Raw genomic sequence first — 27,819 nt, 5'->3', positions numbered from 1 at the left:
AAAGGTGGACTTGGGAGACAACCCCACTGTTGCACATAGCTATAATTGATTCACATCACCCGTGCATCTGGTGTCTTGGCTAGTCACTTACGACGCACCTGATTGGCTGCTGATAAGCCAATCACAGGGCTGGAAACTCTCAGTCTATCGAGAGTTCGCATAGGCAGGATGTATATTCCACCTCTCTGAGGGATACTTTAGAAAGACGTATCCCTCAGGAGAGGTGGAACATAGATCCTACCCATGTGAACTCTCTCTCAAGAGACTGAGAGTTTCTAGCCTCGTGATTGGCTTATCAACAGCCAATCAGGAGCGTCGTCACTGACTGGCCTAGACATCAGATGCACGGGTGATGTGAATCTACTATAGGAGCCTATGGGATGCTGCAGACACCCTTCATTAGTACCTGCAGTGCACCACGTGAACTGCAATGATGACACTAACCCGCTATGGGATAGGAATGAATTGGCTCCTTGCTTAAATATTTGGAGATCAGAAGATTCAGCAACTGCACTAAGCTAATTATTCCATTTTTAGTTGTAGCCAAGATAAAACTCCTGGCAAACTGGATAGAACTAAACCAGTTGGGTCCCCCATTCGTTTCTTTTACTTGTTTGTTTGTTTGTTTGTATGGTGCTTTTACGTTGCATGGAGCCAGTGGTTATCCAGCAACGGGTCCAACGGCTTTACGTGACTTCCGATCCACGTCGAGAGTGAACTTCTATCACCAGAAATACACATCTCTCACACCTCAATAGAATGCCAGAGAATCGAACTCGCGGCCACCAAGGTAGCAGGCCAAGACCATACCGGTCACCCCACTGAGGCGCTTTTTTTTTTTTATACTTGCGCCTTTTCCCAACCCATTCTTCTGTGTGACGCCAGCAACGGTACCATGAAGGTTCCAGTGAGGTGACATACAAGATTTCAGCTTATTATTGTTTATTTTAATTATGACAGGACTGTTGCTTTGATTTCATAAATCACCATGACATTTTGTTATTCAAGATTTTCGTTTATTTTTCTCTTTTATTGTGACAGGACTGTTGTTTTGCTGTTTATAATATCGCCGTGACATTTTGTTATTCACAAACATTAGCCTACTGATGTCATTTAAATCCAGTTCGCTCTACTCCGCGAATATCGACGAAGGGGAAGTATTTTGATGAACGATTTGGTACGGGAGTTCGTGTCTCGTAGGTCCGAATTGTTTATCAATTATTATAATTCTACTTCGCCACACACACACATATATATATATATATATATATATATGTATATACATACAATACAATACATACATACACACATTCATATATACTCATTTATATATATATATATATATATATATATATATATATATATATATATATATATATAATATATATATATATATATATATATATATACATATTACACACACAGACACACATACGACACACACAGACACACACATATAATATATATATATGTATATATATATATATATGTATATGTGTGTGTGTGTGTATAGTGTGTATATATATATATATATATATATATATATATATATATATATATATATATATATATATATATGTGTGTGTGTTTTGGGGAGGGTATGTATACCTACAGAGATCAAGCTGCAGATGTCGTTTATCATCCAGTTCGCTCTACTTCTGGAATACTACCGAAGTAGAATTTTAATAATTGATAAACAATTCGGACCTACGAGACACGAACTCCCGTACCAAATCGTTCATCAAAATACTTCCCCTTCGTCGATATTCGCGGAGTAGAGCGAACTGGATATGTGTGTGTGTGTGTTTAACAGTTTAAAAAAAAGGTTTCGAGAAGTTACAAGAAGTATGAACGAGAGGGCAACATAAAACCGTTTAAGCCGAATTTTAAAAGTTTGTAAAGTCTGTGATATACATGCAAGACCATGTTGCATGCACAAAAGGATTAAGACGTTCCAGAGTTCAGAACTCTATGCCTTTCACGGCAAGCAAAGGAAAGTTGCAATCGAAGGCAGAAGACGCTGGGGATCTAGGAGACTGGAAACACCATGCAGACAGACAGCGTCCTACAAACGGCAGGTCATCCCCGCTGACGAGGACATGGCAAACACTCACGGCTGTAGCTGGAAATCCACTAGCAAAGACTGGATGGGCAGTTCCTCGACTATGATGGATATCGATACAGTATGACAGAGAGGAAAGAATCCGAAGAAAAATGAAAGAACGTCTTTATTCAAAGCTATCACTGTAAACTAAAATCTAAGATAAATGATTGAAATTTACCATCATATAGCATACTGATCGGCACCTCAAAAAGAAACAAAGGCTTTAACTAATCTGGGACTTAGCTCTACTCTTGTCCTACGGTCATCCACTGCATTTATTCTTAAATACCTGTAAATCTTAACTGCTATCATCCGTAATCCATCTTAATCAAACGGTATCACTTCACCACTTGTAATCGCAACCTCACTTATGCTTATTATACCCTCAAATTGTTCTTACTGGAAGTATATAGTTATTAAGCAATGAAGGTAGTGTATTGTGTAAAAAAAGAAAAAAAGAAAAAGAACATTGAAGTAGTCTATGTAAGCAAAGGGTTAAATCTATATAGAAATTGTTCAGTCAACTCTCCTTTGTGTGAGTGAAATATTGATGCTGAACATAAATGAAAGGAAAAACACTGCGAAGATGAAGCTTTCAGGTGGCATAGCTTAAGAACTGAAAGTGAAACATGATGAAGCATAAAATAAGGGGTAGAACGCTTATTGTAGGTTTGTAAAGAATGGATAATCAAGAAGTGTTAGACAGTGGTTCTCAACCAGGGGGGAATTTCAGTTTCAGGGACGGGGGTTGGGGGCGTTTGTGAATTCGCAGGCTCAAACTGGCTCTAACGCTACACAAGTCGCAGTGTGCATCGATCCGCACTACTGAGAGATCACGCTGGGGCTTTCTCTCTGCTACCTTGTGTGTTTGTGTTAGTATTTGTATCTGGAATGCACCTCTTGAGGGTGACAATTTTGGAAAGGGGGGAGGGAGAATGACTTCTGACATATGGTGAAAGGGTCCATTTGCCAAAAAGGGTTGAGAAGCACCGTGTTAGAGGAGTAAGGAGAACAGATGGGAGTGAAGGAGGTATTGAAAACGAAGGGCTTTAATGTCCAAGACAGAAGTAAGCCACAGGATGTAGTTTCTGTTTGAGGGTGTGTGTGTTAATGTGTGTGTGTGTGTGTGTAAGGGTCTATTGTGTATGTAGATGTATGAAAGGACTAATGTTGGGTAAAGCTTTCTGTTCAGGGGATTTATCGATTATTCATATGTTCAGACATAAATATGGGAACGTCTACTGACTTCTGCATTCTCAGAAGATACCTCTTGGTGGGAAAAACCCTCTTACCCATACACACGAACACATACTCGTCATATATTATAATATATATATATATATATATATATATATATATATATATATATATATATGTATATTTATTATATATATGTATATGTATATATGTATGATATATATTATATATATATATATATATATATATATGTGTGTGTGTGTGTGTGTGTGTGTGTGTATAAATAGTGTGTGTGTGTGTGTGTGCTTGTGGAAAAAAGAGATGTACAATCTAAGTATTATACTTTAGATAAACCTCAGAATATCACAAACAATTCCTATATCAATCAGAACAAACCTAGAGTATTAGAAACACAATACCACGGTGAATGCTATTGCTTAATGGTTGAAAGTTTGAATAAAATAAGAAATAAATAGTCAACCATAATTGAAATTAAATCTAAAACAGATGTTGGACACGTTGGCAGTTAAAGTTAAATATGTGGCAAACGCATTTCGCCAGCTAAAACTGCATTGGTCCAGCTACACTGGGAATATATTAAGGAAGTAAAAAAAATAAGCAGAGCCCAATTGGGGATTTAGAGTGCAAGGTTGAAACACAACCTATTTCAGGTTGCTAAAGAAACAGCAGGTGGGTCTGCCATCCTTTTGATTTGTGCTTCATTTCATTTTCTTAGCTTTTTACTTTTCAGAAGTGCACTTAGAAAGTGTCCCTTTGAAAGTGTCCCTTTCTGAAAATGTTTATGAATTGCTCAGCTGGTTTTGATACATTTCTTTTTAAAATGTGTAAGTTTCGTATTACCTGTCGCTTTAGCATTAGCAGTTGCTCGAAGGACCAAGACACTGTCTTGGCTCAAGGCCATCTAAACATCAACAGCAACAGCACAGCAGTTCATGAGACCAACTTATATGAAAACAAAAACAATTAATAGTAATAGTAATGATAATAATTTCCAGACTGAAAATCCTCATTCGTGCTATAATATTCTATTCTTATCTCCTTAATTTCATCTCTGATTTTGATACAAAATACATGAACGACAATCCAGGGTGAAGGTAGATACTGATGGTTTGTTAAAACAAGCAGAGAGAGAGAGAGAGAGAGAGAGAGAGAGAGAGAGAGAGAGGGCGTGCGTATTGAACACCCAAAAGGGTCTAGCTGGAGACCACAGATGAAAGCAGAACCTGTTAACTTATAGGAGGTCCCCAGGGAATGTTCGTGTAGGGGTCTGATGCGGAGAAGTAGCCCCACACCGTCCATCCCGCAGACAGAGCCCCCCCACAATACCCACCTTGGGTACTACTAGGTCTACGAAGACGACAACGTACAGGTTACAGAGGAGAACTCACTCTCTACTCGCTGCTCAGCGCTCGCGAGGGAAGGCAGTTCGGAGCCGCGCTTAGCATTTGTTCCTGGTTATGAAACCCGTGCCCGCTGATCTTTTATGTTGCTGTTGATAGACAGAGTCTCAGCATTACACGATTCTGCTGTTGCCCCACCTACTCCTCCAGAGTCAAGTTTGACGCTTGGTTGTACTACGACTGTGATAATTAACCCGAACGATTCAACCCCTTACTGTGGCTGCTTCTTCTGTGAAGGTAAGGACTCGTTCTCTCTCCGTTCACAGCTGAAAATGTCAGCCTCCTCGTCCACTCCTGTTTTTGCTAACTTCCGAAATCCCCTCGAGTCACAATAACTTCACGAACGCAGGGGATTCCACGCTCGTCATCTTTTTTGCTTTTTCGAAAGAGTAAGGTGTTTGAACTTGCCATTCATGAGGCCTAAAGAAATAAAAAGGAGAAAATTGCGAGGGACTGGGGGAGGGTCAGGCGGCAACCACATACTCACCCGTCTGGCCCTGGGTGAGGGAGACGCTCTTGCGTTGCCTGCTGGTGTGTGTACGTGACATAAAGCGCATAGGAAAATCACCCACCTGAGGAGCCGTACTGTGCTTACATTTCTTTGTAGGAGGCCCTGGAAACACTGATAGCTGTAATTTAAAGTCGTAAAAATATTTGCATTTGTTGTGAATCAATGCTGTTTTTAAGACATCATTAACTATATATACACATATGAACTTCTTCAGGCCACGTAAGTTCCTCGTTGGACGGGTGGTTTTCGTGCTCGCCTACCAATTTGGTGGTTCGGAGTTCAATTCTCCGCTCGGCCAACGCGGAATTAGAGGAATTTATTTCTGGTGATTAAAATTCATTTCTCGATATAATGTGGTTCGGATCCCACAATAAGCTGTAGGTGCCGTTGTTACGAAACCAGTTGGTTCCTAGCCACGTAAAAAATATGTAATCCTTCGGGCCAGCCCTAAGAGACCTGTTAATATACTTAACTTTTAACTTTTCAGGCCACGTGCTATACATGTGCACATACAAACACAAACACTTACATTATAGATATGCACACGCATACATATGTATGTGCATACGCGCGCGCGTTTATGTGCTAAATGGGCTTAGGGTAGCAAGGTTTATCAAGTGAATGGTACTAGCCCAGTCACTCTCCTTGTTTGTATACCAAATGCCTTCACACATTATCTGAATGTGATTCCATAGTAAGCCTACAAACTACTTTGTTGTTGCTGTATTTGTTGCTGTTGTTGTTCTTGTTTGGGGTTGGAAAGCCCTATAGAAGATCATAAATAGGTCTGAAAAAGGTATTTCGCGTTGAGTTAAAGATACAGGAATTTTATGGTAGGATATTTACGATTTATTTATTAGAATGAAAATGTAAAAAATAAATAATGTGCATGTTAAACAGTACAGAGCAATTATTTATAACAAAATATATCATACTTATTTAAATTTTTGTTGGTGAAACAACACGCTATTTGACCTTAGATTTAGCACGTGCCCCAAGTAAGCTGGAGGTCAAATCATGCATTGTTCATGCACACACTCGCCTGTACTTACAAATAAAGGAGAACTTTGAATGTGCATGAAAAATGGCTTAATGTATTATTCCTACTATTCATTTTAAAATATTAAAAAATAAAATAAAGACAACAACATTGATAATTTATCGGCATACTTAACAACCTCAGTGGCTCCACAAAGGTTACTAATTAGCGGATTTTTGATTGGCTTCATAACCAGGTAACCAGTGTGTATGGGTATACTATAAATGTTCGTACTCTAATCTTAAAAACAGGGGTTATATTTCCTACTTTTTAATTAGCTCAAAAAATGTTCTACTTTTATAATAACGATAAAAATAATTAGAAGAATATGGTAAAAAATCTAACGGTCGTTACTGCCTTCTAAAAAAAGGTTGCTTAAACATATAGGAGAGAGAGAGAGAGAGAGAGAGAGAGAGAGAGAGAGAGAGATTTATTCTTTTCTTTGGCAACATTTTCCGTAAATATTTCCCAACGCTCCCTTTAGCAATATTTCTTTTATATTGAGAACAATTCGATGCATTTCTTTTTGTTGTAAGTTACTTTTTTCATTTCTAACGACTTCGTTGAAAATAAATATTTTTTATTTGAATAAACCTCGTTATTTCACACGACAGAAAACAGCAAGGATTTTGTAAACAGAGTTATATTTTCAATGAAATATCAATATAGAGTGAAACATTTCGATGCCATGCTAACTCTTATTATAGCCATGTTGAAATTGTAGATATCATAGCTCAGTGAACAGATGAGAAAAAATCACACAGAACCCCCCCCCCCCCCCACACACACACACATATATATATATATATATATATATATATATATATATATATATATAGAATATATATATATACATATATATATATATATATATATATGAGAAAACAGATCTTAGTACTTAGTATGAAAGATGGAAATCTAGAGATGCGTAGAAAGAGAGTGTAATCCTAGACCGATAGAGTGAATATTTTGAGGGACTATGGAATGTGAGAGAGAGAGAGAGAGAGAGAGAGAGAGAGAGAGAGATAGAAAGCTAAGTGGTACAAAAGTAAAACGACCCAGAGTAAGTTTCAGAATGGTTGTCTCTAGGATGCAAAAAGACCAATGAAGATATGGAAGAATGGAAAGCCATTAGAAGTTGAATGGATTAAAAATGAGATGGTGCAAATGCAGTAGGGACAACGTGTGACTGACCAGTGTGTGTAAGGTCTGTAGGGATGAGGGAAAGATTCCGAAGAAATGGTTGAATGAGAGAATAATAGAGTTTACAGAAGAATTAACAAGGGAATATTGTGAGTTTAGCTAAGGAAAAGGTTGTATGAATGAAGTTCATGTGAGAAGTCTGAAAATATAACACTGAATGTGAGATATATACCCTTAGAAAAGAATTGTGACAGAATTAATGGAGAGGTATTACAGTGAGTGAATAGTATAAACTTGCTGAAAGTGATAGGTAATGTCTGTTTTTTGTATGGTGTTTTTACGGTGCATGGAACCAGTAGTGATTCAGCAACGGGACCAACGGCTTTACGTGACTTCCGAACCACGTCGAGAGTGAACTTTTATCACCAGAAATACACATCTCTCGCACCTCAATAAAATGCCCGAGAATCGAACTCGCGGCCACCGAGGTGGCAGGCCAAGGCCTCACCGATCACGCCACTGAGGCGCTAAAAGTAGTGTCTGTGAGTTTGAATATGCAAATGGGTGCTAGAGACTGATTCTGTATAAAAATGTGCCGAGAAAAGTGGAAGTTTTATAATTTCACAGTGTGGTAATGCAGAGTATGGATAGGTCTAGGAAAAGTAAGTGGCTGATGTTTGCAATTACAATCAACCATTTAGAACAGAGACAATTTAAGTCAATCTAACATCAATCATCCCATTGCAATGCATTGCCACAAACCTAACCCAACCTAACCCACTTGACTTATTCAGTACATCCCCCAACCTAACCTATATCACTGTGCTCTGAGCTGGCCTGGGATGGGGTGGGGGTAGGGGGGTCGGAATGAGGTTGGAGGGGCGGGGTTCATTGCCTCTTCTGAAGCCAACCACTTATGAGTCTACTTAACCGAAGGACAGCGCAGCATTTGAGGCGAAATTCTCTACTCAATTTGTGCTGAGACAGACTTTGTAGATCTCTCTCTCTCTCTCTCTCTTTTATTTTTTATTTTACTCCAACTAAACAAGCCATTGCCCTCCTTAGAATCCACAGAGATGATAAAATTGCTGTGTAACATTATCAGAAGGTTCTTCAGAGCTGTGTGCTCATTAGATTCTTTGATGTAAAGGATATCATGACGAGTTGTAGTTTCTTATACGTGTGGTTATTTAGTTTCTGCACAAACGATACTCTGCTTGTACGCATGTGTGCATGGCGTGTATATATCTATGTATAAATATATACATTATATACATTATATATAGTATATATATAGTATATAATATATATATATTATATTTTATCTATTTATTTATTTTATATATATTTAAGACACACACAACATGTATATATATATAGGCTATATAATATATATATATAAATATATATATATATATAATATATCTACATATATATATATATATATATATATATATGTATATATATATATATATATATATATATATATATATATATATATATATATATATATCTTGATATGTGTGTGTGTGTGTGTGTGTGTGTGTGTGTTGGCGCATTCAAACATATGATCTTTCTATCTAGTAAATCATCGAGCGCTCTGGCTAATTCAAGGATATACTCTGGTGTTCCCCAAACCTCCTATACGACTTTGGTTGTTTTTTTTTTTCTGTCTGTCTGGCTGTCTCCTCTTAAACACGAACGTACGAACAGTACTACATTACCGTTGCCATTATTTCAGAGGACGTGTGAAGCTTCTGTTCCTCCTTAGGGAGCTGTTGATTTCTGTTCCTCTTTAGGGAACTGTCTTCTTGTTGCTATGCTGATACCGTCTCTGCCACTGTAGTATATGCCCGTAAGATTTCAGAGAATGGATAAGTAGCCCCTGATATATTGTTTAATATATATATGTATATATATATAAATAAATATATATATATTATAGATATATCATATATATATATATATATGATTTATATATAGGTATAAACATACATAAAAGTGTAGATACAGAAATACAATATATATATATATTATATATATATATATATATATATATATATATATATATATACAGAGAGAGAGAGAGAGAGAGAGAGAGAGAGAGAGAGAGAGGGAGAGAGAGATTATCAAACTGTACAAAATTGTATTAATAATTATTATTGCTGAGCCTTAATTTTGAATGAATAAGCAACATATTGCTGAAAATATAAAATCAGGATGAAGGGATAAAAAATATCTAAAGCCGGTCCATATTATTGCAGTGCGCTCTCTCTCTCTCTCTTTCTCTCTCTCTCTCTCTCTCTCTCTCTCTCTCAAAAAAAGGACAACTTTCCAGGGAAAATAGCAGTTTTTTTTTTTTTTAATTAATATTCTAGTTGAGTCCTAAATTACTATTTGTTATGGTTCTCTTTCCGTTTTATTTTTTTTAAGGATTCTTTTTAAATGAGTCGTTGATGAAACCGGTCTGGTGGCAACAAAGGAATCTGACCACTCCATCAGAACTCTACTGGTTGTGCACTATTATGAATAAAGATGCCAATGATATGAGAGATGAAAACTTCATAGAATCATTAATTAGGTACTGCGTATGTAGGGGCTATAGTAGAGTCACATCAGCCGTGCATCTGATGTCTAGGCCAGTGCGTTCCACCTCTCCTGAGGGGTACGGCTTTCAAAAGTATACCTCAAGAGGAGTGGAACTTACATCCTGACTATGTGAACTCTCTCGAGGGACTGAGAGTTTCCAACCCTGTGATTGGCTTATCAACAGACAATCAGGAGCTGAAAGCCTTCCTAGTAATCATCTCATAGCAATGCCATGAGGCTTGATATATTAACGAATATATAATGGTATGCGGAGGCCATAAACTTTTGCCAGAGAGCGAAAGGTGAAATTGATTTTCATTAACTGGTAGGGACTGAATGTTATCCTTTTTCGATTTGGTTTCGACGCTGCAATATGTGAAGAATCAGATGCGACCTATATTACCAATAAACAAACAACAGGAGTTTGTGTAGACACAGGGAAGGAAGTAGTTTCCTGGAACTTGAAATCTGTTTTTCCGTTAGAAAAAAAAAAAAAAAAAAAAAAGAACTGGACCTTAGTCAACCAAAGTAAGAACCCAAGTACCCAGCTCGACCTGCATTGTATTGGCCTAATATTGCATAAACAGGTATCCTTCAATGCCGTGTGTTGCAAAATTCAATGGTGAAATTCCACCAAGCTGGTCTGCCCATTGCTTCAATTAACTCAAATCACCCACTTCCAGGTTCCCTTCTCTCACAGATTTCATCTTGGTAAGTCTGTCTCTGTACTTTCCTGGCGACCAAGGGATCCCAGCTGACGTTGTTAGTCTTATTCAGAAGATAAACCCTATCCATATGGAACAGCCCGCACAGGGACCACTGACTTGGAAGAAATTTCGAAATAGGAATCACAGAAAGCGATGGATTATTCGAAAAAAGGGACGATAAAAAAAAAAACGATGAACCCCGTAGTTCCGTCAGTGGACCTCTCTGCGGCGTGCCTTCGGCCCCTAGCTGCAACCACTCTCGTTCCTTTTACTGTACCTCCTTTCTTGTACTCTTTCTTCATCTTACTTTCCACCCTCTCCCTAACACTTGATTCATAGTGCAACAGCGAGGTTTTCCTCCGGTTACACCTTTCAAACCTTTTACTGTCAATTTCCATTTCAGCGCTGAATGACCTCATAGGTCCCAGTGCTTGGCCTTTTGCCTAAATTTTACATACACCTCAACAAATTGATAAATACATAGATCAAAATGTACATCACTCATTTAAAGCACGAGGAGAACTGTTTTCATGAAAGTAATGTATTGGATCCTCGCTTGAACGTTGAGGTTCTAATTGCACAACATCCTCAGGAATCTAATCAGGTGTTAAGGAGGAAGCGGTTAAGAGCTGTTATTTCCCGAGTGTTGTCATACAGAAGACGACAGTGGTCTGGGTAAGGGTGTAATTAAGTGGCAACTTCAGAACAGTTGATTCCTAAGTTTCCAGAAGGCAACATAAGGCAATACGAGCCTGGGTCAATAGAAGGGAAGTAAATTAAAGAGCCAGTCATTGCCGAATTGTCTTCGTATATCAGAAGACGGAAGGGACGTGTAGAGCTAGAAAAGAGATGAACAGTGGATACCTAAATTCACTTAAAACAGCAGGGACCAATAGAACTTTTTGGAATAATGCAGTTGATTCCGGTTTTTTTTTAAGATGAAAGAAAACGATACGTTTAGGCTGTTGATGAACAGTTTACCTAAAAATGACACAAACTAATAGGCTAAAGAGCTTGGGTGGTGGTAGAATGGAAAAGAGTTTCGGAGCAACTACTACTCAGCTTAATCTCTAATGGCTAGGTTAGTGGAAGAGCTTTTATAAGTTCTTGAAATATCTAGTAACTGGAGCCTCAACAGTTCTAGCGTTTAATAACCTAAATAATTCTCCATGTAGTTGAAGAATTCAGTTACAGTTTTATCTATTGACTGATTAATTCGTTGATTTATTTTTACTTTTACAACTGATCTCGTCTCACTGTATTTCGTATAACCTTCTTTTACTTCTTTCAAATGAACCCTATGATCTTTGGAAGCTTGAATTTCAAGTCAAAGGCCCCTGTGAGCATGGTCCGTACGAATAGTTTATCTTCTGAACAATAATACGCAATAATAATATAACAATAATAGAAATCTCCTATATCCTTGATCTTTATGCAGCCCGAAAAGTTGTCTACTTATTTGTGGTTGAGTGCTGATCCGGTTACCACAAGAATATCACTTATCATTGTAATTATAATCCGGATACCACAAATATAACTTATCACTATAATTATTATTATTATTATATAATTCCACCAATCTCTTTCACAAATGGGCAGAGACTGCAAATTACTGAAGGGACTTTTTCATGTGTGGTTTATCGGAGGGCAAAAATAAATAGTTAACTCCCCCCAACACCGCCCCCTTATCACTTCTGGGTTATGACGAAAGGAGGGTCCTCCTGCAGGTCGCGTTGTCTGAGGACTCCAAAGGGGCAGAAGAGGCAACGTCAGGGTTGCTTGCCTGACAGAACCGGTTCCTCAGTTGATAAGGTGCCAATAATTTCTTTATGGGAGACTTTGCTCTCCCGCATTCTATTTTTAGCTCGAATTTTAACTTTTCCTCGAATCAGAGACTGATATGTTAACTGTAATGCAATGTTATTAGTAAATCTGCTTCAGGTTTTTATTTTTGAAGCTAAAAGCTGACATTTGGTAATAAATACTTTAACAGTTGGCTGCGCTTCAGATCTAATGTACTGGAATAAATACCAGTTGCCAGCCAGGTCAGAGCTGTGCGCCTTCATTAGATATGTAGCAAGAGGCACGTTTAATATTCTGACTTTTTGAACTGCTGTAATGGAATTCTACTGAAACTTCCACATCAATGAACTCAAAAGATTGTTCCACTTAGTTTATATTTTCCTAAACTTTTTTCCCCCTCCATAATAGCTGTTTCACAAGGAAAGATTTGAAACTCACATCTAATTATGGCTCGAGGAAATAGACTTGACTTCAGGGATTGTCGCGAAAAATAAGTAACTGCAGAAATAATTAACTTCGTAAATTGTAGTACTTTTCTCCCTGCTTGTTCCCGCATAATTAAGAAGGCGAGCACACACGCAATAATACACACATAAGGAATTTTTGGGGGTTATTTTTTAACGCCAGAATCTTTAGAATTATGGTGGAGTCTTGCTGTGTAATGCTTTACATAACTAGAGAACTGATTACTTTGTAACTATAATGACTCGTAAACAATGGTCCTTAAATCGTAATGAGTTGAATATTAATGACGTTGTTCATTATTAGCTTTAATATATTCCTTTTACCCGGATAATTCTTTAACAGTACCTTGTATTATTCTGTTAGTTTTTGATAATATTTTGTCCTCAATAGATCTGTCAACAGGTTATATGAGAGGCAATAAAGTACAAGGCGAGTGCCTAGTTACGTGTTACCTACATGATCCCCAAGTTAATTTAAAGATATATATATATATATATATATATATATATATATATATATATATATATATATAGTATATATATATATATATCTATATATATATATATATATATATATATATATATATATATATATATATATATATATATATATGTGTGTGTGTGTGTGTGTGTGTGTGTGTGTGTGTGTGTGTGTGTGTGTAGTTACGTTTCACGTCACAAAATGAACTGTGAAAATCAACTACCCTTTACACCTCGTTCGCTGACTTGGCGGAAACACACACCTCCTAACGAAGCATAAACAGGAAAGAAAACTTAAAGTTAGTGTGCGAGGTAGCAAGACACAAGGTAGAAAGTGACGATAATGCCTCCCAGTGACCCTGACTTTTGTGGCACCTCCCTCCCTTTTGCCTCACTTGGCCGCCCAAAAGAGACCTCCAGCTCTGCAAGACAGTTATTTATTCCTCTGTCTCTCTAGTCAACTTCAGTAGCTCCGGCAGTCAAGAGCGTCTGTCCTTTCTGCGCCTCTGCAGTCGTTTCGAACTGTGACTTGCTGCAACGCTGCAATGACCGTGTCCTCCTTTGTGCTGCTCACCTAAGAGTGGAGAGCTCTTGCCCCCGTCTTGATCATGCAACCGAAGCGTGGCTTATCATGAGCCTCTTCGCCGAAGTCCCTTCGTCTCTCGGTTGCTATGTGAGATACCGTCCGCGAATTCTTGCCTAGTCCGACTCGTCTTTCATTTCCATCTTTTCTCGTAAGTTTCTATGCTTTACTCTTGTGAAAATGTCCCGTTCTAAAAGCAGGACTTTTAAGTACTTTTGATGATCGATCCAAGACGAAACTTCATTGCAACCTGCAGTTGATAATCCTCGCATAAATTAGAGATTTAATGGCAGGGCACGCCCCGTTCAAAGTGCATTGGGATGAAGAGAAGTGGAATTAATTTTGATCAGTTTGATTCGTATTTATTGTCCTCTCAATAAGCCTCTGTTTTTTGAGTGTTGATATTTGCGATTAATGGACTCCACGATTTGATTTAAAGTATATTTTGTATCATCATATCCCTTGGTACGTATCACCATAGCTGATAATGGATGAGTTTGTTAATTTGTTCATTGACTTAGCATGGGCACAGTGTCACCCTTGTAACACAGATAGAATTAGGAACAATGGATTCGGTCTTTTATTGTACTGAGTAAAAAAAAAAAACAAAAAAAAACATTGACAACCAAGCCGGGAATACCCAAGTCTTCACCCCCAAAAATACAATTGAAATTTATTATCCAAATATGTAAACATCTAGTATTCTTTTATAATAATAGTGCAGCTTTGACATTAACCAATATTTCACTTCAGTAACATGTAAGTTCACAATTGTTTTCCTATACCCCACCTACCCTACCCCACCCCACGCCCGTTTCTCTCTCTCTCTCTCTCTCTCTCTCTCTCTCTCTCTCTCTCTCTAAGTCCAAAACAAGTCTTTGGAGTCTGAGAGGGACAAGGAAACAGCTTCGCAGTAATCCTTATATCTTATAAGTAAGCCTGCTTGACCTTGTAATTGACTGCTGTTAATGCAGAATTTTCGAAATGAAGGGACCTGGATTGAATCAGCTTGGTTAGTAGCAAACTTGAAAGCTATTGTGCATAAAAGTCGTTTTATCATCCATGTGTAATGTTAACTTCTTTTCCGTATGTTATTGCATGGTGAATTACTCATTTCTGTAACCGATGTACAAGAACTTCCGTCATTTTCAAAGATGACTTAGTGGGGAGTTGAGCGTAAACACGTAAATCGTTCTTCTTTCACATTTATTATGTGGGGAAAAAAATTTCAAATAGCGCCATAGTACTATACATTATGAGTGCTATTGCCTCACTCATATATATATAATATATAATAATATATATATATATATATTATATTATAAATAATCATATATATATATATATATATATATATATATACTATATATATATATATATATATATATAGACAATAAAAAGAAAACGACTTAACAATACTGGAATCCATTATTATCAAATTGACCGTACCACCGTTAAACTCCCAAACGTCATCCACACAATTGTTTATTGCCTGATGGTCTAGTTGAGCTGCTTTTCTCTGTCTGTATGTTATTGTCTCTCTCTCTCTCTCTCTCGTTGTAACTCTATACGAGTGCAGTAGTATGTTTTTAACTTCCTTCTGGGTAGGTTGTCACCAGCCATTTGCTTATTCTTTAAGTAAATGTTTTAGCAATTATATTCTGAATGTTTTAATTTAATTATAATATGATGTAATATAGACATATATATATATATATATATATATATATATATATATATATATATATATATATATATATATATATATATTCATATATATATATGCTTGTGTTTTTGTTTGTTTATATAGGATTGTGGGGGAACTACGATTGACGAAACAAGTGGTCGTGATCGACTGCTTTAGACCGATCTATTACAGCAGCAGATTTAATCAAACAGCTTCCGCGTTGTCCTGGCTGAATTTATGATTTCATTTCAAATCTGTTTTTTTTTCTTTTTCTTTTTGGAAGTGACGTGAACTTTGATGAAGATTGCATTGCAACGTCAGACAGAATATTCATTTCACGCTGATAGATCTCGACGGGTGATCTCAATTCTCATTATGATTAGGCCGACGTAAAAGCGGGCGAAATAATCCTTTTGTGTTTGTTGCTTTGCCAGGGAAGAGAACATGTGTTAGGTTTTATGCCCAGATATAGGCCAGTGAAATGGCTTGGCATGGATTGTTGTCCATTCACTGACTCATTTGATCATCTGCTCAGGTATTAATTATTTAATATATATGTATATATATGTATACTCACACACAAAACTCATATATATATATATATATATATATATATATATGATATGTATGTATAAATATACACACATTATAATATTATATATATATAATATATATATATGTGTGTGTAAATAAATTCTTCTGTTAAAACAGGATATGTCTCATGCAATAAAGGCCTCATTAAAACACTTTGGTTTAACTTCCACCCTTATCAGGGGTGGAAGTTAGTCCACCCAAATATAGTCCTTAGCTTTAAACCAGAGTTTTTCAATGGGCCTTATATATAATATATATATAATATATATATATATATATATATATATATATTATATATATCGTTATATATTTTTAATAGATATAAAATATATTATTATATAATTATTTATTATATATATATATATATATATATGATACGTATATATAGTATATATATAGTATATATATATATATATATATATATAATACATTATTAAATTCTAAATATAATAGATATACGTATCTTCCACGACAGAAACCGGCCAGGCAAAAAATCAGCCGAGTTTATATATAAGGGCAAAGGGACATGCTTCAGTTATTGTACTTCGCTGAAACCCGTAATCGTTTCAAGGCCATTCTCTGATAATGTATACATAGTGTATCTAGTCGTCTTCTCGTTCTTCTTCCCTCTTCCTAATATATTACCGTTAAGGAGAGTTCCACGTTAAGGTAAAAAAAAAAAAAAAAAAAAAACATTTCAGGGAAGTTTAAGGCAAGTGGATGCGTGGACTCCGGAAGCTCTTGCATAAGATTTGCCTCTTTTGCAACATTCAGAGGCCGAGGAAGTGATGGCTACTTTTTCAAGGAGATCTAGACAGCTATCGTTATACCTCATAATTTCACTTAGCAATTTCAACACATAAATACTAGATGGGGAGGTTGGTGGTGATGAGATATGGCAAGAAAAAAAGAGCAATGATCATATAGTTGCCAGCTAGTGTCAGTGGACGAGGATTATAGTTGTGTTGGATGGAGCGTTTCTGCGCACGCGCAGTAGCATACATACACACACACACACACACACACACACACCATATATATTATATATATATATATAACCATATATATATATATATATATATATAGATATAGTAATTAGGATACAGCACACACACACACACACACACACACACATATATATATATATATATATGCATTTCAGACATACGAGTGCATATTTCTATATATATAATGTGTGTGCATGTATTGTTTCTTTTCGTTTTCTTTCTTGTTTATTTGTGCTCATGAAATAAATATTGCAGGTTCACATGTTAGGAAAAATACAAATACTTTTAAAAGTTGGTATATTTTCATTTTTACCTTTCTTGTTTATTCGTGCTTATATTGAAAGAAATAGAGTAGGTTCGTATGTTAGGAAAAATACTTTAAAAGTTGGTATATTTCCATTTTTACTTGAGTTGTATAAAATGTCGAACAGCTGTATGAAATTCAACATATATTCTCGTGTAACGTGTATTCCATTAGTCCTTCGAGTATGTTATACGTTTTCTATTTAATTTTATATTAACACATCACACTTTCACACAGCCTCTTTCGTCACAGCAAGGAAACATTATTAAGGTCCTCCATACCTTTTTGCTCTTATGTAAGAGTTTTAGTATTCTTCCTCTCATCCATTCGTTTCGCTTCACCTTATCACCTCCACACACACACTCTTCCCCCATTTATTCAGGTTCCCTGTGCCTTCGTTTATCTTCATTTTTGAGCTTGGCACAACGTCCCCACAAAGGCGTACTCTTCCGCAAAAACCCGCATCAGCCATTTTCAACAACACCTTTTTTTCGCTGTTCTTGGACGCGTAAAACCACGTACAGAATGGCGCAACACTTTTATTATTATTATGCAGCGTTGAAGCAAAAATTGACCGCAACAAGGTTTAAAAAGTGTAGCAAGAGGAAAATCTTGCAGTTGCACTACGAATCAATGGTTAGGAGAGGGTGGAGAGTGAGATGGGAGAAAGGAAATAAGAAGAAAGGTACAGTAAAAGGAATGAAAGGGGTTGCAGCTAGGGGCCGAGGGGACGCTGCAAAGAACTAACAACTAATCGGTACAGTGCACCGCATGAGCTACACTGAAGGGCATTAGTTTTTATATATGATGCTTTCATCGTGAGAAATGCAATTGTTGTGAAGTGACATTCTCTCGCGTAAGACCTTTGACCACCCTCCATTCAATCTCGGAAATTGCAAGAGGGCGCTTTCGTAAAACGGGAAAATGCAACAGCGCTGAAATGGACAGCCGCTGGACAGAACGCTCTCAATTAATTATTCACGCTTTGCTTCTCTGTGAACTTCGCTACAGTCGCTATACTGAGTCAGGAACCGCACGACGGTCCCTTGACTCTTCCTTCTTGTTACAAGACTTTTAGAAGGAAGACTTCTCGGCAAAAGAGAGACTGGCTTTAACGTTCACTCACAAACACTGTATATAGCTATATATACGTATATATGTTATATACATCATATATATATATATATATATATATATATATATATATATATTATACACATAATATATATGTATGTAAGTATATGTCTGTATATATATATATATATATATATAGATAATAGACATAGATATACAGATAAATATATATATATATATATATATATATATATATATCATATATCTTATCTATATATATATATATATATATATATATATATATATATACTATATTTATATATATATATATATCTGTATACATATATCTATATATATACTATATTATACATATATAATTATGTGTTTATATATTTCCCTGAACATGGTGTTTAACATGACTAAAAAAAATAAACGGCTACAGAGACCACAACAACGCTGACAACAGAAAACGTAACTTGCATAAAAACTGCGTTATCTTTCTCGTGAGGAAACACGTTTTAAGTTAACGTGAGAGAGACAGTAATCACACGTCGCACATTTTCTTCCATTAAAGATTCTTTTTTACTTTTCTTTTTCAGGCAAGATGGCCTCGGTTCCTTATACGTTGCAAATGACGAAGGCCATGAAGAAGAATCAGAAGGCGGCCAACAAAGGGATGAAACAAGGCCAGTTCTACGACTCATGTATGGGTTAGTGTTCATTTCTGCGACAATCATGGAGGTTTTTTTTCATTTATAGTTAGTTGATTAGTTAGTTCTTTTTTTTTTCATTTCAAGCCCTGCTTCTAAAGTATGGAACACATTGTGGTTTCATGTTGGCATTTATTCTAAGCCCTTCTTCTAAAGTATGGAATACACTGTGGTTTCATGTTGGTAGATAGGAGATTACTATATTGGCTAATTTCTCTCTTTATTTATAGTTAGTTAATGCTTCTTTTTATTTCATTCACTGCCCCTTAACTCCAAATTAGACTGGTTTAACACTCGTAGATAGGAGTTTGCTAAACTGATTGAAAAAAATTAGTTTTTCTAATGAGTATTTTTATATTTTCCATGTAGTTTTTAAACGTAGGCATGCTGGAATTTTTTTTATCATGTTATCTTATGTATCTAGACTGTTTATGTTATTGTCAATTCTTTGTATGTTCCATGTATATGGCCTTGAGCTGATAATGAAAACTAATTATTATTATTAATAAATAGATATGGAGTTCTTCGAAAATATTTATAAATATTATTATCTAGCTGTGAGGTAATTTTCTTATTTAGCTGAGAGATTTTGACATTTAATAGAAGTTTAGAAGGTCATAGGCGAATGAATAAAAAAAAAATCATATTCCGAGAAAAGGCTACAACGCAACGAGTAAGAAATGATCAACTAACAGATAATCAGCATAAACAGAGTAAACAGTTCATGAGCCTTTTGTTGTTTATCACGATGCCTGAAAAGAAAGATAAACAAACAAGTTGGGGGCAAATTCGAGAACCTGTTGTGAGGGATCGAATATATTAAAAAAAATAGTTAAATAGGCGAATCATTATAAGTTGTAACCTGTTTCCCGGAATCGGATTTATTAACATTATGTAGTCAAATAAAGCAATAATGATAAGTGATAAACTTAGTCAAATAAATTAATTATATAATATTAATAAAGATATATATATATATATGTATATATATATATAGTTTATATATATATATATATATATATATATATATAAATATATATATACACACACACACACACACACACATATATATATATATATATATATATATATATATATATATATATATATATATATATATCTATATATATATATATATATATATATATATATATATATATATATATATAGATATATATATATATATATATATATATATATATATTATATATATGTGTGTGTGTGTATATATATTTATATATATATATATAGATATATATATATATATACATATATATAAATGATAGGTAAAATAGTGAATGGTAAGTAATAAGCATTAACCAAAATCAAATATAATGATAATAATAATACAGAGAGAGAGAGAGAGAGAGAGAGAGAGAGAGAGAGAGAGAGAATATCTGCTGCTTCACAACGAAAAGCATGGTAATCCGGAGCAGAGAGAGAGAGAGAGAGAGAGAGAGAGAGAGAGAGGAGAGAGAGAGAGAGAGAGAGACCTTCGCATCGTAATCAGGGACAGAAAAGCCACCCCCTCCTCCAATCTTGGTTCTCCCATCCCCCGACAGGTGGCGAGAACCCGACTCGATACAGCAGCAAGATGATGAACAGCATCTGGGGACAATACAACGAGCGATCGGTCCACAACTTCAAGTCCCTTCAGTGCGGAGGCCTTGTTCCCTCTGAGGTCCAAGACTCCCAGAGCCTGCAGCAACAATCTCAGCAGCAGCAGCAGCAAATGCAGCAAATGCAGCAAATGCAGCAAATGCAGCAGCAGATGCAGGCTGGAACTGAGCGGAGGTGAGGTGATTCCCCATGTGATGATGTCTTACAGCTTTTTGGCGGTTCAGATGTGCAGGTCTGGCTGGCACTGAGCCAGCTGCTTAATCAGCTGTGATGATTTTTTCTGTTTAGTTCAAGTTTTGTCTTCATTTCATTTTCTTGTTTATTATTTTTTTATCTGTGTTCTCATGGACCTCCACGGGAGGCAAAAATAGCAATAATTGAAGAAATATGAGATGACACTTTTCCTGTTTTTATATAATTTTGGGCAATTTTAACATAACTTTACCAATGACTTTAGATAACAGATTTACCAAGTAATCTTGTATACTTCATGTAACAAATTAATTTATAAAGTGCTAGTCCTTAATGAACTCTAAGTAAGATGTTTAATGCTCTTTTAACGTTTTGCTACCACTTTCCAATACATTATCTGCATAACCACAGTACTTAATTTTATAGTAAAAATCTTTTATACTTTATATAACAAATGAATTTAGAAAGTGCTGGTTCTTATTCACCAATAATTAACAACGTAAATGCTCCAGTAAAGTTTCTCCATCACTTTCAAGAAATTATCTGCATAGCTTCAATGATTTATTATTGAATATACTCTTTTATTCTTTTATAACAAATTGATCAGAAAGTGCCAATCCTTAAGACCTTGAATGCTCTTGTAAAGTCAGGCTACCAGTTTCTAGTGGATTATCTGGATTGCACTGTATTTAATTTATAAGAGGTCTGTTGGTAGATTATACCAGAAAGTTGAGGGGATTCTGCCAGAGTTGACTGCCTCATTGCCAGACCAGAAAACCGAGCGCACCTCCAGTAACATTTTATACCTTAAAGACAACTCATGCCTGGAAGTTTTCTCAGAAAAATAATATTTTTTCCAATTCTTTCAGCGTCTTCCACCAGTTCTTCGGGGAGCTTGGACAAGCAGTGGCCAGCAATTTCATGGACAACATGCATCAATATTAGCAGTCGTTCCAACATCTTGCTGGCCACCTTCGATTCCCTAACCACCACCAAGGGAATCGTTAGCAACTGCTGCAGCTACAACAACAACAACAGCAGCAGTTGCTCGTGGGTCTGGACTGACTGGAGCCGAAACAACAACAGCGCAGAAACCGCCATTTGCTTTCACCATCTCTCTCTCGGCTTTCTTCTCGTTCGCCTTCTAAAGTCACATCGGTCAATCGCTCCACAAAGGACGAGTCTCTCATTACCAAAACCTCGTTACTTGCAAATTATCCATGGCTTCAAAAACTACAGTATCTCTTATTTTTCGAGCTGGATTATTTCTTTCCCTCACACACTCCATTTCCCCCCTTGTCGAGCGTTTCGCTGGAAAATCACAAAAGAAGGAAAGAAGAAAAGAGGAGGCAAGTGGATGATAGGCTTCAGTCGGGACCAGGAGAAAGAAAGAAAGAAGGATCTCAATTATTTTTTTATTATGATCTGAAAATATACTTAAATTTGTAATCACGAGTTTTTCCATTATTTCCTATTCGGTTCCCAGAAGACTTTCTCTCTCTCTCTCTCTCTCTCTCTCTCTCTCTCTCTCTCTCTCTCTCTCTCTCTCTCTCAGCCAGGTTAGTCGTTTACTAAAGATAAGGCCAGCTGTAATACGACTGCTCAATAACGTAATTAAACAGACAAGTCATTAAAGTCAGCCTTGTGGAAGAAGTGTTATGAAAATTATAAATAATAACTTTCGCTTACCACCGTCAGGCCTGTAAGTGATAGATTGGAGAGAGGGATTACAAAGATTACCATCGTTTCTGTGTCCTGACATTTAATCCTTGAATGTTCATGCTTGCGCAGGTGTGGTTCTCTGCTTATGTTTTGCTGTTTGGTTAAAAGATTCATACTCGCATATGCAAGACTTAACTACTTTATATTCATGAGTTTGTCCTGTTCAGTTATCATCGAATATTGGCTTGCTTGGGTGCCTACGTCATAAAGCAAATGTTCAACAAAACAGTAATCTTGAACGTACATAAACAACGACCTATGTCAGAAAAACTAGATTATTAATGTGACACTTAAAAAGCAGCAATTTGTTTGCTCATATTGGTTTTGCTCATATTGGTAATCAGTGACTAGGCAGAGTCACTGATTACCAAGATTTGGAATAAGCATGCACCTAAAAAAAAATAACGGAAGAAGAACAATGAATAAGATGTAACAAAAAAGGACTACAAAAGTGAGAAAAGTGCTTGAACCCTTTCTTTACCAAGTAAGTTAAGTAAGTTTAAGGCTCAAACGTTAAGCGAGGTGGCCTTCCTTCACTTTCTCTATCTTCATTAACAATAACCAAAATACGAATAACGCAGAGTAATGCAGGGTACATGAAATATCAATAAACATAAGTAACTGAAGAATAGATTGGGAATATAACCGCACAGACATATAATTCATATTTTACGTTTCAATTAGTGACCATATATTATATATATATATATATATATATATATAGATATATCTAATATAATATATATATATATATATATATATATATATACATATATAATGTATATATATACAATATATATATATATATATATATATATATATATATATATATATATGTATATATATATAATATATATGTATATATATATATATGCGTATATCTATTACATATATGTATATGATATATATATATACATAATTTATATATAGTGTAGGCTCCTTGCTTTTGCGATACCAGGTTATCAATTTCAAACTATACTTAGTTTATTTGTCATAACAATTTACAAGGAAAGCTCTAATACCTTCATTTTTTGCATGCGATACCAATCAGTGGAATGCCTAACTTTCTAGCCAGTAAGGCCTAGCTGGTTAGCAAGTCAGGCCTTCGACACGGCTCTAATATGACTAACAGCTAAATATCATCGAGGGGGTAGTGTTAACTGAAATGTTTCCAGTGTTCTCATGATGCTAAATGCAGCAAACATTCGGCTGTATAGAAGCGGTCATCTATTTGCATTTTGAATGCATCTGGAGTCGCTCGAGTCATCTGCATTGTTTATCACTTGGGAGTCCACCGGGAAGAAGTTGCTTTAAGCTGACCAATATAACACCAATAACAAAGATAATAATATAAATTCTTATCACTTGGTGTCTCTGTCATTGTCTCGCTCTTCCATGTGCCAACATATTATATAATATATATATATATATATATATATATATATATATCATATATATATATATATATATATATATATATATATATATATATATATATATATATAATATATATACATATATATATATATATATATATATATATATATATATATATATACAATAAAACTCTTGTCGTCATCTAGCAGACGAAATTTGTCAGCTATTCTTTGCATTATACAAAAAAGTAAGCGGTAATAGATTTAGCAGAAGTTCTTGCGATTCAGCAAAAAGCACGATTTGCCTTTCGAATTTTGGTCTAAGACGTTGGGTAACTCAAGAGCAATATCCAAGTCAGCGAGACAATGGCAGAGGAACTGAACAACTGAAGTAAAATCTGATGATGAGTCTGACTGGTCCGTTCTTTCATTTGTGATTTTCCGAGATTCAAAATGAGATACATTAAAAGAATGAAAGGTCGTTTAGCGATAAAGTTAAATTTTATAAAATATTCCTTATATTCGCCAACAATGAATTTCGACATGGCGAAACGCTCGCTTGTTCTCTGTTTAATAAGAGAATTAAGTTTTCTTATTCCTTCAATCCGAAATCATCAATTCCCTGAGATAACGAAAATCTTTGCAAATCCAGTTTTACGTAATAGATCTCTGTAGTTCTATTAAGCTCTTTGTTTTGGCTTTTTGTTACCTAATTTTTTTTACTCTTTGGCTATAATGAATAGCTCACGTTTCAGGGCCAGCAAGTGACATCACTTCTGAATGGAAATTATTAATTATATATAATATATATATATATATATATATATATATATATATATATATATATATATATATATATGTCAATTTATGTTTCATGAAAAAATGTTCTTGAGTTACTTTGGCAAAAAGATAGGAAACTGTATTTGGATTTTTGTATTCTAAATTCAGGTCAGGTAAATTCACATACAATACTGCTTTAAAAAAAAGTTAGCCAGAATCCACTACAGGAGAAAGTACAGCTTCGACTTATGGAAGAAAATATGAATTAGTATGATTAAGATTCAGATGATTCATTGTAGAGAAATTATACAATTCAACCGTCCTTCAGAAAGTGCAATGTTTCTCTGAGATTGCGAACGACTTCTCATATTTGCGGTGGAGTAAAATTGTTGGTGTCATTGCCTACTACGTTGATATCTAACAAATGTATATAAAAAGTAATAATGCACCAAAAAAATAAATAAAGGTTTTGGGAAAATGCATCGAAATGTCTATGTTTTTCAAATGCCTTAACACCCAATTATCTAAAGATTTCTGAATAGCAGAAAACTGTTGGCAAAGGAAGCACCGTTTTTAATTATTATTATTATTTTTTTTTGTCTAAGGACAGTTTTAAGCTGGAAAAAGTTTCAACTTATTTTCATTTCTTCTTGTTCTTCCAGTCCCACAATTCTTTCATGCAAAAATATGAAAGAACTCTTCACTTCTGTCAACGTTTTGAGCGATCTGGGTTCTTCGAATTTCATAGAGAAGAAATTGGAATTAAATAGATTGGAGAACTGCACGTGATTATACATAAAAACAGACCCCTGAAGAAACTGCACGAAGTAGGCAGAGACTACATACTGTATTATAAACAACAGCAATAACAATAAAGTATATATATAGATATTTATATATATATATATATATATATATATATATATATATATATATATATATATATATATATATATAAATTAAGGTTTAGAAATAAGTTTGTAGTGAAAGGAGTAAAGCAATACAATACCACGAATTTCGGCTGACACTCGATGTCAGTTTCATAAAAAACATCAAAACTGACAGCAAAAGGTCCATAAAAACACGAAGAGAGAATGACAAGACAGCAACGAGAAAGGAAACCATGAACGGAAAGGAGAAAATAATTGCAAATAGTTACCAATACCAGACGTTTAAGCAATAAAATGGTTGTACCAGGAATGATTACAGCAATCACTACGTAGTATAACAGCCACTACGTATACAGGCCCATTGAGGCATCACAAGGATACAGTATGGATAGATGTCTCACAAGTCTTTAAAATTTGAAGAACCGTCCATTTGTGAGCAGCATATAATATTTGGTATGGATAGAGAGTAGTACACTAGAAAGGTCACGAGAACTAAGATCATCGAAAGAAGCGGCAAGTAGCAACCTTGTAGTCCTGTGTGTCTTGAAAGGAGACTTGAAGGACAACTGCTGCCTTGGAAATATATATTAAAATTTTTTTTTTTACTTAAAGTCTGATAGCTGGTTGACAACTGCAAGGGCACACGGTCGAAAAAAACCTTAGCCATATCTCTGTACCATGCCAAGGGGGCTCTAGAATGACTGGCAACCGACCTCTTCGCTTTAAGAATGGCGGTGGAGATGGGAAAGAGAAAGAGCAACCCCGTAAATATTAGGGGTAAAAGTTTGCAGTTTGCACTTGGGAAAAGCAAGCGATCACAATAATCCGAAGTTTTCTCAGGTGGAGGAATTAGCAAGGGGATCGAGATGCACACAGAACATCATCTCAACGAAATATTAAAGGCTACAAATGAGGTTGTCATCAGCTTAGGCGGTGTCTAACCTATTATTATTATTATTATTATTATTATTATTATTATTATTATTATATTAGGGGCAAACGTAGAACGACGGTAACAGGTTCCGTAGACAGAAACAAACTTACCTTTTCCCAGAATGCCATGTTTGTTTGTTTCTTTGTTTGATTGGTGTTTTTACGTTGCATGGAACCAATTGTTATTCAGCAACGGGACCAACGGCTTTACGTGACTTCCGAACCACGTCGAGAGTGAACTTCTGTCACCAAAAATTCAGATATCTCACACTTCAATGGAATGCCCGAGAACCGAACTCACGGCCACCGAGGTGGCAGGCCGATACCATACCAATCACGCCACTGGTGAGAAATGTTCTGGCCTAAACCAGACCTTATCTTCCTAACCTTTCTCAGGGCGCCGTGCCCTGACCTGGTCAGGGGGTCATCGTCCCCCGTGGTCCCCTTAAGTAACATTAATCATCGGAAATAATGGACTGGGCGTCCGCTAAGAGGTAGTGGTAAAGCCTTGCAGCTACCTAGAGTACTAATAACATAATTAATAGAGTAAGTAGCATTGGTGAGGTAGTGATGTCGAGGAGGTAATCACCATACTCTCTCTCTCTCTCTCTCCAACCATACTGCCACCCTTACACTAAAGTAACGCAAAATATTCCATTGATAAGTAATCTAAAAAATAACCATCAATGAACATTAAACCATCTGAAATCATCTAAAATCACGCGTTTCAGAGCAGGGCACTTTACTGGATAAAGGTTTCGAATATCACGTTCGTATAGTAAGTTCGAGGCAACTTTGAAACATTGTTAATCCGTGCTTATAATATTTCCAATTGGGGCACATAACGCCAATCTTCCTTTGTGAGTCAGAGAGTACTGAGTACTGCAAT

The 27,819-nt window shown here is 35.7% G+C and overlaps 1 protein-coding gene across 2 annotated transcripts; it reads left to right on the top strand.

The window, feature by feature from the left end:
* Positions 1–4,695: 4,695 nt before the first annotated feature.
* LOC135218297 (TOX high mobility group box family member 3-like) lies at positions 4,696–22,519 on the top strand. 2 transcript variants are annotated; one of them, XM_064254516.1, is made up of 4 exons: positions 4,696–4,959; positions 19,307–19,411; positions 20,980–21,211; positions 22,099–22,312. In XM_064254516.1, the coding sequence occupies exons 1-4, from the start codon at positions 4,806–4,808 to the stop codon at positions 22,172–22,174; spliced, it is 567 nt and encodes a 188-aa protein (XP_064110586.1). In that variant the 5' UTR covers positions 4,696–4,805; the 3' UTR covers positions 22,175–22,312. The 2 variants fall into 2 exon arrangements, with proteins under 2 accessions (XP_064110586.1, XP_064110585.1); XM_064254515.1 differs by having other exon boundaries at positions 4,698–4,959; positions 19,307–19,417; positions 22,099–22,519.
* The last annotated feature ends 5,300 nt before the right edge of the window (positions 22,520–27,819 follow it).

The sequence above is a fragment of the Macrobrachium nipponense genome, chromosome 9 (assembly GCF_015104395.2).
Source record: "Macrobrachium nipponense isolate FS-2020 chromosome 9, ASM1510439v2, whole genome shotgun sequence".
Lineage (NCBI taxonomy): Eukaryota > Metazoa > Arthropoda > Malacostraca > Decapoda > Palaemonidae > Macrobrachium > Macrobrachium nipponense.
Note: the sequence above shows the minus strand (reverse complement) of the source record. Positions and strands in the feature narration are given on the sequence as shown.